At 40.9% G+C, this 19,335-nt stretch overlaps 1 protein-coding gene across 1 annotated transcript in view; it reads left to right on the top strand.

The window, feature by feature from the left end:
• The first annotated feature begins 409 nt into the window (after nt 1–409).
• The window catches only part of CDYL (chromodomain Y like), an 87,460-nt gene continuing 68,534 nt past the window's right edge, over nt 410–19,335 (top strand). Inside the window, exon 1 of the mRNA XM_026039732.1 lies at nt 410–455. Within this exon, the coding sequence (XP_025895517.1) occupies nt 410–455 (46 nt within the window). The remainder of the gene's footprint in view (nt 456–19,335) is intronic.

Genomic DNA, 19,335 nt, shown 5'->3' with positions numbered 1-19,335 from the left:
TACAGTGAGCTCCTTTCTTGAAATATATATATTATTATATGCATTCAGTTTTTGATGGAGGGAGAGAGGGAGCCTGATTGTAGGCCAGTGAATTTGGAACTCAAAGACAGAAACCTTGAAATGCTCTAACAGGCTGTGAGGACGACTTTGTTGAGCTGACTTGCATGTTATTTGAGCATCTTGCATGTTACTTGCTCACAAGCTTTTTTTCTGGGGTTGTACTAATRACTAGCAGCTTTCTTGGGGTGTGTGAAGAAGATCAGAGGAAAACACGAAACATTTGTTAACAAGTACTGAAGAGGCTGGTTCTTTCTACATGGAAAGCAAAACAATGGTAGGCTTGCCAACCTCTGGATGAGGCAAATGACATAGCCTTGCCATCTGAAAGTKTTAGGCTGCCAATAGCATCATGGTAGCAAATAGGACAGACATGGGGAAATGGATGGACAAGATAGGTAAGGGAAAAAATAAGAAAAGGCGGCGCTTTCTCCTTTTCCAAAATTGATGTCAATATGTGTTGACTTATGTCAACATTATGGCATCTCTCTTCACCCATGCCTGCATTACTGCAGCTTTGAGAAAATCCTGTGTACACTTAACAGCTACTTGGGCAAATACTAGAGTTACTTTCTTTTACACTGTGACAAGTTTGCTTTGCCCGTGCAAGATTGTTGCTTCCTCTCATCACCTTCCCGGAGCCAGGAGAAGTGCGGTACCCAAAGCACTTAGGTGGCTCCTTCAGAACACTAGTGATGGTTGCTGTGTATACACTCATCTCCTCTCCTTCCTCTGGAGTTGCGGTGACAGCTGGAATTAAAGGAATCCGGAGCAGTTGTTGGGATGACATCTTTTTGCTTGGTTGCATGTGACAATGATCTCGTACAACTATTTCCCAGAGCAGTTGTGGGAGGTCGGCAGTACCGGAGGGCACGTGGTTGGCAAATGCCAATGCTGTGCTGAGTCTGGAGAAATGTCCATTTTGTAAAGTTTAGTGACGTTCTTACACTGAATGAAGTGGAAATGTTTTAAATGTTGCGCCTGTTGTAGATTATATCTGCACAAACAGCAAGGGGTATCCAACTTGTCGATGGTGTGTGCATGACCCACTGGCTGCATCCATTTGAGTAACCGTATGGTTAGATGTGGCTTGTGGTTGCTACTCATGGTAGAACATTCTTACTGGGTTTTACCAAGAAGTAAATGAAACAGGTTGCGTGACCTTTGCAAGTGCCCGTGACACAGGGGGACGCAGTCTAGTGGTGTCCTTTCTTCACGTTGTCTCACCCTGACACTGCTCATAARCCTACCATTTCAAGGTGACATAACGTTTATGGGGTTTTTTCCATTAAAATATTTGAGGATAACACATGTGAAAGTTCTGTAGTCCTGAATCTACTAACTCTAACAAAATGTTTTGTAAAATAGGAAGAGTCCTAATATTCTGAAGATGATACTGCACTTCAGAAGATGTTTAGTGTTGAGTTTTCAGAACTAAAGCCTTCACCAGTTGTGCAGCTAGARTGAAATCACAAGCCAAAATCATTTCACTGGCTGAAGCTCCATGACCTGGTGTTATGGTCAGATTTGATCACCTAATAAATCAGGCTCAAAGACACATATTCTGGAGAATTTAATCTTTGTTTATGTAGYGGTGTTCACAAATGTCAAAAGACGTTTGTGATACTGTGGGACATTTCTCAGCTTCTACAGTGATTTCTGAGGTTTTAATATACTGAAAACTTAGGGAGAAATGTTGTCATGCAGTTGAAACTGGATACTCCATGGGAATTTCCAGCTTAAAGCCAAACCTTATAGCACAACTGCATCAATCACATCATCCTGTTTTCAGTGTTTCCAGTGGGAGGTTTAAGCCCTCGGTTTGCCTAACACAACTGAAAGATTAATTCCTTTATCTGCAATACATAATTTGGAGTCTTCTCTTTTTCTTCTTTTTTTTTTAAAGCAGTTGTTTGATAAAAATGTTTTAACAAAAATTATAACTGCTCGTTTGGGCAGTCAAATTTTCTTTCCCACTGAAATGGTTCATTTTTATTCAACCCGTCTTACAGGAAGTCCAAAATGTCTTGGGGCCAGTACTCAGCATTTTTTTCTTATATGCTGATTCTTAAAATCTTGGTTAAACATCAGTGACATTTGTTCATACGGGGGTCTTACAGTCATTGAGCTGTACCGGTTGTTGAGGTTTTCATTTGACAACTAACGAATAGTGTGAATTCAGAAGAGGTAAAAGAGTTGGGCCTGTTTTCTCTGGAGAAGAGAAGGCTGAGAGGGGATCTGATTAATGTGTATAARTTCAGGAAGGGAGAATGCAGGGAGGAAGGGGACAAGCTCTTCTCATGGGTGGTCAGTGATAGGATAAGGGGTAATGGCCATAGCTGGAGCACAGGCAGTTCCATCTCCAGGTGAGGAGGAACTTCTTCACTGTGAGAGTGGCAGAGCCCTGGCACAGGCTGCCCAGGGAGGCTGTGGAGTCTCCTTCCCTGGAGATCTTCCAAACCCGCCAGGATGCCGCCCTGTGCCCCGTGCTCTGGGTGTGCCTGCTTGAGCGGGAAGGTTGGACTAGATGATCTCTAGAGGTCCCTTCCAACCTTGAATATTCTGTGATTCTGTRAAAAGAGCAAGAGAGACTTGCTAGACAATCCCTACCAACTGAACAACACCAGGAATCTGTATCTAATCAGTTTGTGTTGCCTTCAACCCTTGGGAACTGTAGATGTGGCTTGGAACGGAACTGGGCGTTCYCTGCTGACCCCCTTTTGGTGGCTTCAAAGACGATGCGAGACCCTGTAGGGCTGGAGCCACCACGTTGGGCGCAAGGCACGAGTGACCTGTTTCCACCTCYCTTGCCCCGTTGCCTTTCCTCAGTGCCTGTCACCTCAAATCTCCCGTCCCAGGGCTCTGTGGCACTGGCCTTGCGAGGTGCCACAACTCCCATAGTTCAAATATCAAGAGCCAAAGGAATTAAATTCTGCTTGAGCCCCATGCGGATGAGATATTTGCTCACAGATAATGAGCTATTTTAGCAGTTTCTATGGACAAAGCCTGTTTTAAAACAATGAACGTTAGAATTCTTTTTTTCTTTTCATGTTAACTTGTTTTGAATTACCAACCTTGCTAGGCAGGAATAGATGGGAGAGAGGAGAGGCAGGAGATGGCCCRTCCACAGAGGAAATGAGGCTGTGACCATTCCTACCTTCAGAGTGCCTTGTCACAGCTGCCGTGAAGAGGGACTTTATTTCTTGAGGCTGTTGGTTCAGCCAAAGATATTGCCGAAAGTGGTGCCAGTCACATTTACAGTTGCTGAATAATGACTTCAACTTACAAGTCTGTACTGTTGCAGAAGGCTGCTTAGACTATGTCTAGTTTTCGTACCTCTTGAATGAGGATAAATTATTGGACACAGAGAAATTAATGAGACATGTCACAGACTTCTGTCCTCCAGGAGGGCGGGTGCGCTTGGAGCGGTGTCAGCAATGCAGTATTTCTGAGACTCCTCCGAAGGGGCAGTTTCACCCGTTCCTGGCCATTGCAGTGCCTCTGACCTCTGCCAAACCTGCGGCAAAAGGCGAATTACTGGCAGTTTTGGTTTCCTCTCTATCTGATAACTGCTCCAAGCATGCAAAGCGTATGTGTGGTTCCAAGTCTGGCAGCCAGACCAACTCCTGGAGTACGTGATGACAAGGTGTGTGCGTCTATGGGCTGTGGCTGACCTGCAGGCCGGCAACGGCCCTGCATTAGATTCCAAATCTGATATTATTGGGTTATTTTGGGCTGTCTGCTGGAGGTGTGAGTTCTGCAGACTGTAATTGTGGGGTGAAAGAAATGCAGAAGTCTCTTCCTGTTAACTACTTCTGTGCTTGTGAGGTTTGGGATATTGGACAACCTGTGATAACCTTAAAGGGCAGGAAATACAGTGCTGATGTTGGGTTTTTTTTTTTTTTCCTATCTTTAAATAGAACACTCCTAATTTTAATACTTTACAATAATTCATGATTTACAGTAATTCAAATTTCGAATTTTTGTGGTGCTAGCATTATATTGTCAGAAAAAGCACACTGTAGTTTTGGTGATCAGGTGTGTCCTCCAAAGCCRTAACATAACCCTCTAAGCAGAGCTTTTACTTTTCTAATTTTTGAAGGGCTTTTAATATTTGCATGCAGAATTTTGTATTCTTTGAAATAAGTTCTTTGAACTTCTTTCAATTACTTGGAGGAAAGTAAAATTGGCAAGTTACAAGTTCAATACACCATGAAAGCCGGACTGTTTACTGTTTTAATAAGAATCCTCAGAAGATTTACATGTATCCCTCAGTGGTGGTCTATGGTAGATCTTTTTGCAAGTTTATAAATATGTATGAATACATAGGTGGATATTGGTTTAAAAATCTTTTAATCACAGATTTTTAGGGTTTTAATGATTTTGAAGCTACCTTGCTGGCATGAAGTACGACATAAAATAAGTTAAATATCTGGTCAGTATTTTAAACTATATATTCATTTGAAAAATTAATTACTGTCACTATCGGTTTTGTTGTGATTCTTCAGTGAGGTTGCACCTTTTAAAATCATGTGGGATAAAATAAATGAATGTAGGTCTGATCAAATCTTTCTTCTTGGTCATGCTTTATAAGATGGTTTGTTTGTTTTACTTTTTTTGTGGGAAAAGGTAAGTTATGTTTTAAGTGGCCTAACCACATGTATGGTTATGCCTCTTCAACCCTTCCTCCTCCACAGAAGAGTTTTACAGTTTCACAGTTTCAAAAGGTTTTACAGCTTTTAAGTAAATTAAATCTTAATGTTCAGACTTCACTGACTGTTGTAATAGCATCTGAAAAATCAGAAATTTTTCTTTTAGAGTATCCTGGATGGTGAGAAATGGAAAGAGATGTACTTGATTTTTAAAATGACGTCTTGGTTTTCATTTTGCAAATGCATTTAAATGCTTCTGTTAGCATCCTCACTTTACTTTCTGTAAAACACTAGTTCATGGAAATTTTCTTGTTCTAGAAAATAATAAAAATTGGCTTTAGTTTCAGGACACCACAGCTTAAAAGCAAGGTTTGGGAAGTGAGACTGTTTAGGTACATTCTAAGACCATAGAAATGAATATATCTTGCTCCCCAAATGCTTTTCTGCCACCCTAATGTGCTGTACATAATGAATATTCAAAAGTTGTTGAACTTCATTCCAAAAAGTGCAGTCCTTCAGTGAAGCTTCTCTGGGTATTGGTAACATATTTGTTACAGGTAACAATGTAGATACATCGAGTACAAAATAACTYCGGGAAAGTTATCTGGATGATAGTTTGACTTGATGATACCTAGGCTTGTTTCTTATGCTTTGCTTTTAGAACCTGATTTTGYCCCAGTTATATATACATAAAATATATTATCCATGGTAACGTGGTGTGATGTTTTTTTTCCAGTTATAAGGTAGTGGCTAGGTCACTTACAAGGTTGAAGGTAATAGACTGGGAATGCTGCCTCTAAGAAATAATAAGAATATGAGACTATGTTCTGAGATGGAAGATCTGTCCAGTTCAGCATCCTTGTTCTTACCAGTGGGAAGTAAGGCCTCACTSTGGAAGGAAAAGAAGGGAGATGGGGGCCGTCAGGGGAGCTTTTGCAGTTGATTTCAGGATTTCAGGTGGATTTCCAGGATTGCAGTGTTGGGTGTATAACTCGGGCGGCAAAGGCAGAACTGTCCAGGTGCTCAGAACCCAACGTGGTTCCCCGCACATACCTGTGCCCAGGGTGCCAGCCCCGCAAGGACAAGTGGACCTGGAGGAAGGATGATGCCTCGCCAGCTGTTGGTCATGGTAGAGCGYGGTGAAGCAGGCGAGCAGCATGAATCACAGGTCCTTTATGCTTATTAGTGTCCTATTAGTGTATCGGTGTGTTCCTGTGCGTTGTGTGTCAAGCTGAGCCTCTGTCATTTTCTCTATATAAAAGTTTCTACRCTCATTGCAGCCTTGTTCAGGTCGGGGGAGCCTTAAGACCTTTCTGCAAGTCTCTTAGTCATAACAGCTAGACAGGTCACTATTGCTGAGCACAGCAAAGTATTACCTGGTAACTTCACCCTTAGTGAACCTCAAGAAGAGGTTGTTAGTGTATGTGATCAAACGAACCAGAAGCATCATCTCTGACTGAAATCAAAAATCATCAGCAGTGTGCGCTCCACATACCTGCAGAGTCTTTGCTGGAGACTACATGTGTTTTTGAGCTCTGTCCTAAAATAAGGTCTAGCTAACTCTTCTGTATGAGTAGACTCTTGCTTGAGGAAATTTAGAGAAGAATATGGCCATATAATAAAGTGYGATAATGAAATTGAGGAACGAATCTAGTTAATTGAAGTTAAAAAAWTTTTTAAGGTGTTTATAGGCCGTGTTAGATCATACTGAAGAGTAATCTTTCCAAACGTAGAATGAAACACTTTTCCTTAAAGGATGAAAAATGTCTTCCCCCCGCCCTGTATAATAACTATACCGTGACTCTTGGATGGCCCATCACGTTTTTCGCACCAGCAGACACTCAGTTGCTTCTTTAGGTCACAGATAGGGACTGCATTTGATCTTTGACTAACTATGCTTTCCAAAACACAAAGAAGCAAAAAGAAGGTAGAAGCAACAGTGTTTTCATCAAATCTAAAATCTTGAGGTTTTGTTCTTAGTGTACTTTTTTTGTGGAATTAGATCATACACGTGAGTATCTAAATAAATGTATTTAAACAACRGTCAGTCAAGTGAGGATTTAGAGCTCTATGACTTCTCATGCTGTATGAAAGCAGCACTGCGGAGCCTCTTCCTCTGGAAGACTGAGGTTTCCATAGAGCCAAACAACTGCTGTCTTATGCAACTGAAGAAATCACCAGGCGTCCAAACATTTCCAAGCAACAGAAGTTCTAATTTAGGGCGGTTTTAGATAAGGCAATCAATTTTTGCTTATGATACAATTAAGTCAGAAGATTCAAAGTTAAAATTAAAACTCTTCCTTCACACCAGGATGTGTATAAGGTATATACTTATATGAAGAAAATTAAAGCCAAGCTTAAAAGTTCTTTTTAAATGTGTTCTGTTCTTCATCTGATTCAAATGCTTGGTGTTAGGTACTTCTTTTGATTTGATTATGGCAAAAGGTTGCCAAAAGGTTGAGTGGGAGGGTAAAGGAGAGTTGATCATTATTTTATTTTAATTTGGAAAAAGTATGTGTAAGACAACRTAAAATAGAAATCTAGCACTAATTTAATATCATGATATTTGAGAGGTGTGATTTCCAGATAGTTAACATTAGAAAAGATGCGTTTCTGCCTGGGTTGTTTTTGATGATCAACAACAACATATGTTTTTTTCCCTTTGGTTGCAGATTTCAAATAAGCAGCAGATCCATAAATGGTTCAGATTTTATTTCATTCATTTTAGAGACATCTCTCTTATATCAAGTTTGCTCACTGTAACCGTGAAATCTCTTGAGATTTGCACTTATTTACTTCCGTTGTCCAAGAATAAAACATTAGATTTGGAATGAGGCGAGAGAAGTTGCTGTATTTAAGCATGCTGCTTTGAGRTGTAATGTTGCAAGACAGCTAAAAACATGAACGTGCCCCATGCTAGTGCATTAAACCGTTGTGGATTTGGCACTTGTATGTCCATAACTACATAATATGGATATGGAGAATTCACTCTRTCTTAAATCTTCAACACTACAAAAAAAGTGTAATCTTGTTCTTTTTTTTTCCATCATCAGCATACATGTCATARCTATGTGGAAACAGTGCCATGCTTCCGTACTTCCCTATCAGTGAGGATTTAATAACACTCMTTGTCTTTTATTGGATTTTTTTAAGTGCTTATTTAGATACCTCATTAAAATATCTGTAAAAACAGTTCTTTGCAAGGACCTACAACACTTTTCTGCATAAATTTCAATTTTGCTTTGAAATCAGTGAACTGCAGAGCAAGCATGTTGGATAAGATGGTTTGGGGATTCATCTTTGCTGCCGTTAGAGACAAGAGATGGATTTAACGAGTAGTAGTAGGACGTCACATGATTCCTGTCCTCGTGACATGGCCTCCATGCAGAGGACAGATGCAATATTTATTTATACCTATTCCTGTGCCATCTATACCTACTCCTATGTCATTTCCCTCTCATTATTCATATTCAGGTGTTTGTTATGCTTTAGTTCTTCATACCTGTGAATACTCCTGAAAAGCAGTGAATGATGGACAACTGTCAATTAAGTCACAGTTAAAATAGTGAGATCTTTTTTTTTTTCCCCAGTGCAAATGAAAATCTTAGTTAATCATTCTTTACTGGTAATGGTCTGTAAAATGGGAAGTTCCTATCTTTATTGCTGCATGTTATTTGAGCAGCAATATCGAAGGCCCTACTTAAGTAATTACAGCCTTGTTCATTGTTCTAAATAATGTGATCCCCTGCACTTGAACATATATGTCTCTAATCAAAGCTACAGGGTGTAACAAATGTTAAGTCCTGACCCACATACAAAATAATTTGGTGTATTATGACACTCTCTTTGAAAGTGAATAAAATGTGCTTTGACTTCCTTACCTCTTCATGATGGGTGTTTTCACAAATAAAGGGAATTAATAACATTCATTATTCTAACCTGTCTGTAGGTTTTTATTCTTTCAGTCAGTAAAATGTTTAAATGTTTTACTGGCGCTTTTTTTTCCCTCTCTTGCATTGTTAGGCAGACTTCTTGTTGAGAACTTGTTTGTATTTAAGAAGCTTGTGTTAGGTTTTGAATTCAATTTGGTAGCGGTTCATTTTGGAAAGAGATTTTATGTCTTTTTTTTTTTTTTTTTTTTTTTTTGTGCTAAGTAAGGTCTTAAACTGTGTCTTAATTGAGACCTGGTTAATGATGAGAAATGGAAAAAGTAAGTAGTGATTGCACTGTGGAACCACGTGATTATTTTTTGTTCTAATTTTCACTAAATTAATATTTGCTTCCTTTTCATTAATCCACCAGTTTTGTCACAAGTTTCAGTTTCACCTCCGCAGCATCTTCCCAGTACCTGTCTCTCTCTGTGCAKCCACAGGAAAACCCCCTTTTGTCTGATTTATTTGGAAAAGGGCACTTTCAATGTAGAGTCAGATATCTTGTGACTGTGAAGTAACGATGAGTTTTACAGATTTTTACCAAGCAAGAAACTAAAATTTTAGTGGGGCAAAAATTTTAGGAAGGTCCTGATGGATCTGCCTGGTCTTTTGCAGAACATGGCAGATGAGACAGGGCTTGCAGGGAGGAAAWGGAGGCTTTTGGCAGCAGGATGTGAACGTTGTCTTGAGAAATGGAATTCTGTCCTTGCCACCTTGGCCTGGTAATAGCTTTTCCAGCACTGAGCACATCAGTCAGACCAAGTACTTCAGAGAAGGGTTGCTGATCCTCCTGACAAACTTTAAATCTCCGAGCTGAAGCATAAGCAGAAGGAAGGCATTTTCTCTCCTCTCTCCTCCTCCCTCCTTTTTTTTTTTTTTTTTTTTTTTTTGAAATAAGATATCATCAGATTGCCTTAGAATAAAGCAAATTGATTGGATGCCAGAGAAGGAAAGTCTGCGACAAGTGCAAACCACAGAACAAGCTGCCTCCACATTATGCTTCTGTGGGCTAACTGGAGAGAGGTATTTAACTAGCAGACATTGACATAGAACCATACAATGCTTAAGGTTGGAAGGGACCTCAGAGGTCATCTAGTGCAACCCCCCTGCTCACACAGGGTCACCCAGAGCACAKGRCACAGGGCTGCATCCAACCCGGTTTTAAAGWTCTCCAAAGAAGGAGACTCCAAAACCTCTCTGGGCTTGGATATCCTCTATGGTCAACAACGAGTCATCCAGAAGACCCATCTAAGTGAAATTCCTCTAGAAGGTGATCACGGTAGGCACCATATCCCTTTTCTGCAGAAAGGTRTGTAGGAAGGCTAGGCTGGTTAGGTTAGTCAGCTCATTAGCTTAATATGACCTTGATGCTGCTGCTATTTCTTTCTTCTGCGTGGCGAGGCTCGTGCGGGATGACCTCCAGCCTTCCCTTCGTTAGGGACATGCCCGGCGCAGTGTTGGATGGCCTGAAGCGGTTGCACTGATGCCGTGAAGGGGCTCGGGCTCCGCATGGAGCTACTGCCGCCTAAGCTGAGCTCTGTTATCTGAGGGGCAGTAACTGAGCCAAGCTGTGCTGCTGAGGGGTAGCTACTGTGCTTTATTTCATTTTACCTGAATTGTTAAAGCTTTTCGCGTGGCAGGGCTCTATAATCGACTTCAGCTGCTTCTCGCTCAGGCTCTTTAGCTATTCCTTCCATAGAGCTACAACAGTACTTTGGCCACATATTAAGAGGAGTGAAAAACTGATGTAAGTTAWTTAAAGAGATGCAAACAAAAAGCCGTAGCCCTCCAGAAGTCCCTCTGGCTGAATCRGTTCCTCAGCGTGGCTCAGTGCATGGCTGTACCCAGCTTTCTGGCAGCCTGGCAAAGCTGGGAGCGCCAAGGGTTCTTTGAGCTGCCCACCAAATAGCAGGCACCAAAGCAGAGCCCCGGTGAAAGAAGCCTTGGGCTGTGGGAAGTTGGTCAGTTCTCTTCCCATTGCATCTTTAGTTGGCATGCAGCTTAAAAAAGGCAGTCTTAAAAGGCACTGAATGCTATTTATTCCTTGTCCACTYTTGCCAGGAGCCCCTGCTCTCTGCAGCTTAAGCCAGTTTAAGAGCTGCAGGCCCTGCCTTTCTGCGTTCTCCATCACGCCGCCCATTCGCCCCCTTCCTTTGCGCTGCCTTGCGGCACAGGTCGCTGGCATCCCATGAGCGGCGTTAGGGAAGCCTGTCCGGCTGGGAGCTGCCCGCTGCTTTTGCGGGAAGAGTTTTCTTCCCGTTTCGTGGCTGACTCGGGTTGAAATCGAGCAGGCGCCAGCGTAAGGAAAAGAGCTGGAATACGTGGCTCGGCTGGAGGGCCCCGCGGAAGAGGTTGTGGGAAGGTGTGGGGCAGAGGGCCGGTCCCTCAAACAGCACCTCTAGGTCTCGGCTGTACTGCCCCGCTGGCCCTGCTCCCCGGGGGCTGCCCCGCTTGCAGAGCCCACGCCAGCCGAGGGCGGGCACAGCRCGCCCCTAACGCTGGGGGTCCCGCTCGCGCGTGCCCCGGGCCTGCCCCATGGCGGCGCAGCGGGAAGCAGGCCGCGTTGGCCAGCGAGGCGGCCGCGCTCCCGGCAGGCGGCAAAACGTTCCGTGCCCTGCGCTCGGGTGGGCTCTCTTGGTGGGTGTGAGGGGGAGAAACGTTCTGCGGGGCTCCAGCGGCTCCCCGGGCCGGAGGTAGTTAGCAGCATTCCCTGAATTTTGCATGAGGCAAGGCTCCGTGAAGGTATTTGTTGCCTTTGGCATGCGGCGCAAGCACGGGAAGCACCGCGGGCGGGTAGGGCTGTCTTTCACCCGTCCGCCCTGATTGTATTAAAATTATCCTCTGGTGCTCTTGCCCAATCCCAGTGTGAAGACGGGGTAGAGAACAGGCATAGTTAAGAATAGAAATCATATTTAAGGACTTAGGTTACGCGCTGAGTAGGCAGGGGGTGGGGTGAGACAGGATGTGTCCTAATAGTCGAAATCACCTTAAGATATGTTTTACTTAAAGTGCTGCCATCCATCAAGATTATTGTAGTCTCTCCAATGGTGTTGGTGTTCAAAACATAAATAGCTTTAATATCTTTTGATTGACAAACGTTTGTCTGGGTTCGGTTCCAGTGGCAGAAAAGAACTAGCTCCACTTAGAAAGTGTTTATCTGAAGGTGAGAAAACTGATGGGGAAAGTGCTTTTCTTTTGCTTTTTAATGCCTTCCAAATGAAACCAGAAAAGGAGTGAAATGCTATCGCCTACAAGGATGGTGCTGTGTTTTCCAAGGACTTGGGAACTTGGAAATAGTAATTGAGTGAGAATTTCTAAAGCATCTAAGTAGTTTAAGTGCCCCCAATCCATTGTTCTTAGCCAGTTCTGTGTCTATAGGCCCCTTATTTGGTGTATATTAAGAAGTCATATTCTGCTGATTAAGGGTAGCTAATACTTATTTAAGAAAGGTATTATCTCTAAATGTTAAATATGATTTAAGAAGATTATTTGTTCAGCATTTTAAGATGTTTTCTTTTATTGGAAAGCTTTTGTGTATTTGTTACAAATCTAGCATCCATTTGTGTGTAGTTTGAAAGCGTCTTAAATTGTTATTTTTTTATTTCAGAGGTATAGTAAAAAAAAAAAGATTGTACTAATGGATATTCACATGACTTCTTTTTAATAGGTATATATAGCAATAATAAAAAAGCTGTACATTGATTATGAAAGCAGCACAATTTAATGGCCTTGCCAACCGTTGGGACCAATCCTTTATTTAGTAAAAAGTTTTACAGCTCATTAAAGAAATAGTTTAAAGTACAGGACAATGTTAAAGTCCATTTAAAAATAACATTTTCTGTTGATCATCATGTGGAAACCCAAAATGATATATCTAAATTGTTTTACTTGCCAATAAAGTCTAAAAGGACTTTAGATTATTTATGCATGAAAATTACTGAGTTAAACAAACATCTACTGGGCCACACTTTTTTTAAAGTAGATTTTCAAATTTCAAAATCAAACCACTCTTTGGGTGTTTCCTTTCTTTTCCTTCTGTCCTTCAATTCTGACATTATTCCAACATCCAATCTGGCCTAGACGTTGTTGTTTTAGATCCAGAAAGCAAGGATTAAAATGTTACATTCTATTTCTAATTATTCACAAGATAAAAGCAACAAAGCAAGGTTGACACTGAAGGATAGGGTTGGAAAAATTATCTTCAGAAAGTTCCTAAGCTCTGAACTGTCTTTTTACAGAGATAAAGGCAAGTTTTGCTGATTGGGGGGTTTTTTATTATCTCCAACATTTTTCTGTGTCCGCTGTTTTGGGAGAGATTTGGAAATGGCCACTGATCTCTTTGTGGTCTTTCCAAATTACTATTTGCAGTGAAAATATCTTAACTAAAAAGGGAAAATATGTTATTTGGTTAATTAGTAATTACTTTCTCTTTTGTATTTTAGTATTGCTGTAAAATACCATATTATGAGGAAGACRCGATGAACAAGAAAGAGTGCTATCGTTTCCTGTAATGTAAAAATTAAAAAAAAAAATAAAAGAAATATTGAATTTCGTATATATTGTTGAATCAATATTCTGTCTGAATGAGTAGCCTACTTTATGATTTTGATTTGGACCAGTTATGTGAGGGAGGAATCTTTCTTTAAATGTCTAGATACAAAGAGAATATGCTTTATGATTTCAAAGTGATTATATTGGGTGAAGGTTAATAAAACTTCTGGAATATCTGATGTGTCAGGTCACTTATTATATTTTCTGAGAATTAGAAATACTATTCAATTTTACTCCTGACCCCCCCCAAAAAAAAAAAAAAAAAAAAAAAAGAGGGAGAGATACAACATCACTTTAACATTTTTATGACATAAAAATTCATTATAAATTTTTATTTATTTATTATAAATGTATTATAAATTATTGTGTCATAGTATGAAACTGCCATAGCAAAAGGCAGAGATGAAGAACCAAACGAATGAGAAAATCTGAGAAATAACAGAGAAATTGCAGTGGACATTAGTGGCCATCCTGTAGCTGTCATGAAGAAAAGACTGTTCATAAAATATATATAGACAGTAACCATAAAACTTATATTAATGCTATTAAGAACAATAGAAAGATGTTCTTATTCCCTGAGAGTCAAAAATAATACAAGTAATGATATTGGATCTTTTACATAAGAACAATACTGGTAGAAAAAAAGACAGAAACCTTGTCAAAAATATTGAGTGTGTAAAATATATATATATGCTGAGAGTCCAAATACTCYTGTTCAGTGGCCAGAATGTAGATGCTGTGTTCACAGTTGAAAGTGATTTATAAAAAGTTTTCTTTATTCCGGTAGCAACAACCAGATTTATTTTTTGTGTAGTCTCCAGGAGTCAGGATTTTCACCGCAAATCTGGAATGTTAACCAGCTGAAGMGCTCTGAGGTAGTGTTTTGGGGAATTTTTTTTAATTATTTTTTTAAAGTTRTCATTGTTATAGCAGTRTAAATGTGATGTCCAGGTTACAACATAAATACTAGACTGATTACAGAAAGAACTGTTGAAGAACTGAAATGGGAATTGGTGAGCAGAAAATTTTAGAAAGAAGAATTGGTGCTTCAGAATTTGTCTTTTTTTTTTTTTTTTTTTCCCCCAAGTCTGAAATTTTGGTTTATAAACAGGTCAGTACAGCAAGTTTTTTTGCCAGGACAGCTGATGCAGTTCTGCATAGTGTTCTGATTTTTAAAACTTAGCTCTTTCTTAAGTCAACATGGTCCATATTAAATACATTTTAAATTGGTTAATTGACAGATCATTAAGCAGTAATAAATGAAGGATTCTCATGTTGGATTTTATAGAGATCTTTTCACAGACCACTGCTTTGAGGATTTGGATAATGATCTTCAGCCAAAAAAAAAGGAATATAATCTCTGGTAAAGTACATAGATGATTCAAAAGCTGATGCGTTGACAAATGTGAAGGATGGTCTGTACTTAGTTAATGGGGATCATTTCAGACTATGTTAATAGTGCTAAATATATTATCTAGACTTTGGAGAATAGTACTTTGGAAAGTACTAATTCACAGACGAGCACAGAAATTAAGATGTCCTTTGCAATCACTTGGTAAAATCTCTGGTATGGGGGATCTGAAGAGGAATTTAGGAGTTTCCTTTGGTGTTATTGTGCTCTTGTAGTAGTGAGATAAATGCTACAGAATGCATGCTGTTAAACGTTGAGATGAAAAAAGAATTGACAACAACAAMAAAAAAAAAAAAAAAGAAGAAAACAAACCTTTGATAAACTTAAAATGATATAGAAAAGAATGTAAAGGACAATTCAAAACCTTAAAACAAGTAAACGAACAAACCTGACTTACACTTGGTCTGTTTAACTTAACAAAGGGAAGTTTAGGGGATGAGCAATGCTCTGGGGTGAGGGTTTCGAGAGCAAGCCCTTTAGCACAGCAAACAAAGTTATGACAAAATACAGTAGCTGAAAGCTGCATCCAGACGGGTTCTYCTAGAAATACAGTAAGCTTAAAACTGAGGGCAGTTATCTCCAGAAAAGTCGGAGAACATGCTGAATACACCAGCACTCAAATGCTGTGAACCTTCCCCCCCAGAAAGATACCTCTGACTCAGGTATAATAGCCTGGGGCAGGAATTACTGGGAGAAATTCCCACCGATGCAGGGGGGCAAACTAAGTGATGACTGCTCAGTAAAATCTGTGCGCTGAGGTAGTACAGGTCACCTACCAAATCCAGTGCAGATGGTTTCTGCCTCAAAGGCCCCCYGTACTCCCTTGCAGTGTGTGTCCGTGTGTGTTTGAAGGGTAGGGTGAAAGAAGAGAGGGGAGAAAGGGAGGGCTGGGACGTGGGAAGAAGGCGCAGTAAAAATGAGCTTGAATTCTATTTTTTATATACATGGGAATTCCATGTGGGATTTATTTATTAAATAAGAATATGCAATAATTTGAGCAACAAGTGTATCGACTCCATACCTCGGAAGAGTTTTACATGATAGTTGTGTGAATTGGCAACCAGCTGGGAACAATACCCTGCTATTTGTTGAAGGAGAGGACAATAAAGTTCTTCTAGACAGGAAAGAATCTACATTGTTAACAGATGACCTGAAAGTTCGGCTCATTGCAAAGGCAAATGTTTTGACCAGGAGAATAATTCTTCCTGTGGAGCAGTATGAGTTGCAGATCTGAAGCTGCACGGTTATTTTTAACCATGTCACAGCTATTGAACTTAGTTCTTTATAAACAATGTGGAAAAAAATAAGTAGATCTTTCTCTGGTGAGGGTAGCGGTGGATTTGCCAGAATCCTTTCTGATTGCAGTTTTGTGTAATTTCCGTATGACTTTTTTGACCTGGTCATAGGTAGATTTTTGTCTTTTGCTGTTGACTATCGTGTTCTGTTTGTTGTTGTTTGGTTGTTTTTTTTTTATACTCCAGAAGTATTCCTGCATTGGAGTAACAGAAGGCAAAGGCTGATGTTACATGTGTATATAAGGCTGTTGGGTTGAAGGAAAGAAATATTCTATGAATTTTCAGAAATGGTATAATGGAAAAGAATTGATTGAGGAAAGTCTAATCTTAAAATTATGCATGGTTTAATTGTATATGTTGGTATGTGTATGTATATATTATATATACATAGCTTGCCTGCTTTGTTGCAACTTCTGGATGTTCAGATTGTGTATTGCTGTTTATGGAATATGCTATAAGGTTCCCACGTGTTCTGTGTCCGTGCAGAAGTCTGTAACATCCTTTGGGAAGAGAGCAATCATCCTCACTCCTTAGCGGCCGTGCCCTTCCCTATGTTGTGCCTTTGGCTCTTCACCCTCCATAGGAAAGTAGCCTCAAAAAGGAAAAACAAGGGAATTGCACATAGTGCAAATCTCCCTGGATTTGGTTTCTTTTCCCCTGTTGCAGTTAGGGAGGTAGTCACCTCGGCTACCTAAATGGTGCCAGTTGGTCAAGGTTCATCTGTTTCTTCCTTTCCCTGCTGCTTCGCTGGGCTAAGGCTAATGGATCTGTGGGAAATGGGAAGCAGCCGCTATGCGCTGAGTTTGGTGGCCTGTCCCTTGGTGGCAGACRTGGAGCGGAATGTGCTGCCATGAGTAATGTTCATGGAGATGAGCTAGAAACTGGGACCAAGCAAACATTCCTTATGTTGAAGCATATTTGGGTAGATCACAATAACAGTTAAAATAGGGTCTTTGACACTTTTAGAAAGAATATTTGACTGACAAAAAAACACAAAAGTGATACAATATAAATTGAAACTATTGATACTGTACTCAATATGCCGTGTGATACAGTTGACTTAAAATGTTTGCGTGTTACGATAAAAGCAGTTGGATACATTTAAGTTCGGTTTGTCAGACTGTCAAGAATTTATTCAGTTCCTGTCAGGGATTATTCTTTACTTGTTTCATAAAGGTTTGTGCCCACAAGCAGACCACATTTAGGTTAGCCCTTAGTTCATGTATAYTCGATAAATGTGTTAAAACTATAGGACCTCGCAAGCATCAGGTTTGCCAACACCCTAGGGCAAAGGCTAAGTTTGACTATCATTCTTTTTCTTTATGTATTTTATACCACCTTGTAAAAAGATTGTTCCTTATTCCTACAAATTCAACACTCTAAAATCAGGAAATGTCAGATTGATGGTTGCCTGCAAGTTCTTAATTCTCTTTCTTTGGACCTAARTTGGACATAGGATTAATCATGGATTCTGTGGCCAGGGAAGAGAACTATTTGTGGTCATAGTTACAGGTGCTGAGCAAGTCCTTCCTTTTAGATGAGGTGAGAGCGGAGGGCTGCTTGCCCAGCTGGTGATCCCAGGAGGGAAGTGGGAACGAGGGAAGTTTCATGGGAAACGGTGAGCAGCGACCAAGGTACTCGGCGTGTTTAGGTTCTCCTGTCTGTCCCTGTTCCCAACGGCTGCAGATTCCCTGACACTTCAGATGAGCAGCCTGTTGATATCCACCCTTCACCCTCAGCCAGGATTTCACTCAGAGTCAGTTTAGGGAGTCTCTCCATCTGAATTTTTTTCCCCCACCCCTTTTCCTTTTTCCTTGGTAGGATTAGTTGGAGGCTGGGTCAGCTCCATGGAGTGATTCACTTCCCTGTTGGACAACAGGGATACTGAAGCAACAGGGTGGGGGGTGAGGACAGACAGGGCGAGATTTTGGCAACCCCATCAAGATTATTTCATGTGAGTGTGGAAGAGTAACATTGGGCTGAACTGGTAGGTTCAATGGGCTGGATTTGGTAGGCACCTTTGAAGGTGCTCTGATTYCTCTTATTAGGCAACTTTAAATACAGCACCATTTCACTACAGTCTCCCCTGTGATGATATATCTTTAAAGTGGCACACAAAAATATTTTGGAGGTGTAAGAACTGTTTGAAGTTGAAATTCCAGCATGGCTGTATTTGTAATTTGAAGCATATAGAATGAATTTGTTCATTAGAAACTTGAGTTATATCAATTTTAAATGGAAATGTGAATCCCAAATACTTAAGCTGGCAGGTGAAAAACAAACTTTCTTAGAGTGCTTGCTTTTGTATTGCAGAGAGAGCAGAGACAAWGTTGGTTTCCTTCTAGACTTTTCTCTGTATTCTATGTTGTTGTGTTTCTTAACTTGAAATGCAAATGAGTAGTTGATTTCTTTTTAAGTGTTTGCGTTTTTGAAAAAAAGTGTTTTGCCCTTTTGAAAATGAGGAAAATGGACAGGTGGGAGGGAGCAGTAATTCAAATGTGCACCTCTCCGTGCCCRTCAGTAGCTCTTCTCATCGTCACCAGTATAAAGTATCAAACTGTGTAGAGACCACTTGATAGGTCTGTTGGTGTGGAAAAAAAACTCCGAGTCATAACRACAGTTTTCCTTTCCTTCAGTTATCCACGTGGATTCCAGTTAGTGTGCTCATGGGCTCCATTTTCTGGAGAGAAAATAGGACAGAAGATAGGGATCTTGCCTGTTTCCTGGGGGTCAGCACCAGTTTTGACAGAGATGAAGTACTGCAGCAGGAATGATGTGGGGACCAGAGGTCTGTGGGCTGAGCTGCTCGGGGGAGCTCTCCCTAATCCCATTCAGTCAAATTGAGCCATGTTAGGACAAGATTTGCTACTTAAATTACTTAAGCCTATCGAGCTTATTTTGACTGACATAGTTAGGGAGTTCTTATATACAGAGCTCAGAYAGAAGATCTGAGAATTGGTAACCTCCAGCAGCATGGGATCATAAGCTGGGGAAATGGGTGGCGAAGAGCATTAAGGTCTTTCTTGGGCATGGCCCAACTGGTTGCCTGTCTGCATCCTGAACTTTGGAAAACCTGCTGGAGCACTCTTACACGTGCTAAGCCATTACAACTAAGAAGAGCGGGATGCCCCACAGCCGTCCCTCGCTGAGCGCTGCCACCACCACCCCTTCAYGGGCTACCTGGGCCCAGAGGCTTTGGTTGCCCACCCCTGAGCCACTCCCAGCAGCAGTAGCTCCGACTGGAACCGAAGCGCAGGTCTCCCTCTGGTGCCTGCCTCGTAAAAGCACAAGGTTTTATAATTAGTCTGAGCAGCTGAAATCCAAATGTATGAAGAGAGAAAGGTCTCCTTGTTGTCCTGGTAATAACAGTTCTGAGGGTGCTGACAGTAACTTCGGACAGTAGACGGCTTTCCCCTCGTAAGACAGTGCTCATCTGC

This window comes from Nothoprocta perdicaria, unplaced genomic scaffold, assembly GCF_003342845.1.
Source record: "Nothoprocta perdicaria isolate Ctin4 unplaced genomic scaffold, notPer1 scaffold_24, whole genome shotgun sequence".
Lineage (NCBI taxonomy): Eukaryota > Metazoa > Chordata > Aves > Tinamiformes > Tinamidae > Nothoprocta > Nothoprocta perdicaria.
Note: the sequence above shows the minus strand (reverse complement) of the source record. Positions and strands in the feature narration are given on the sequence as shown.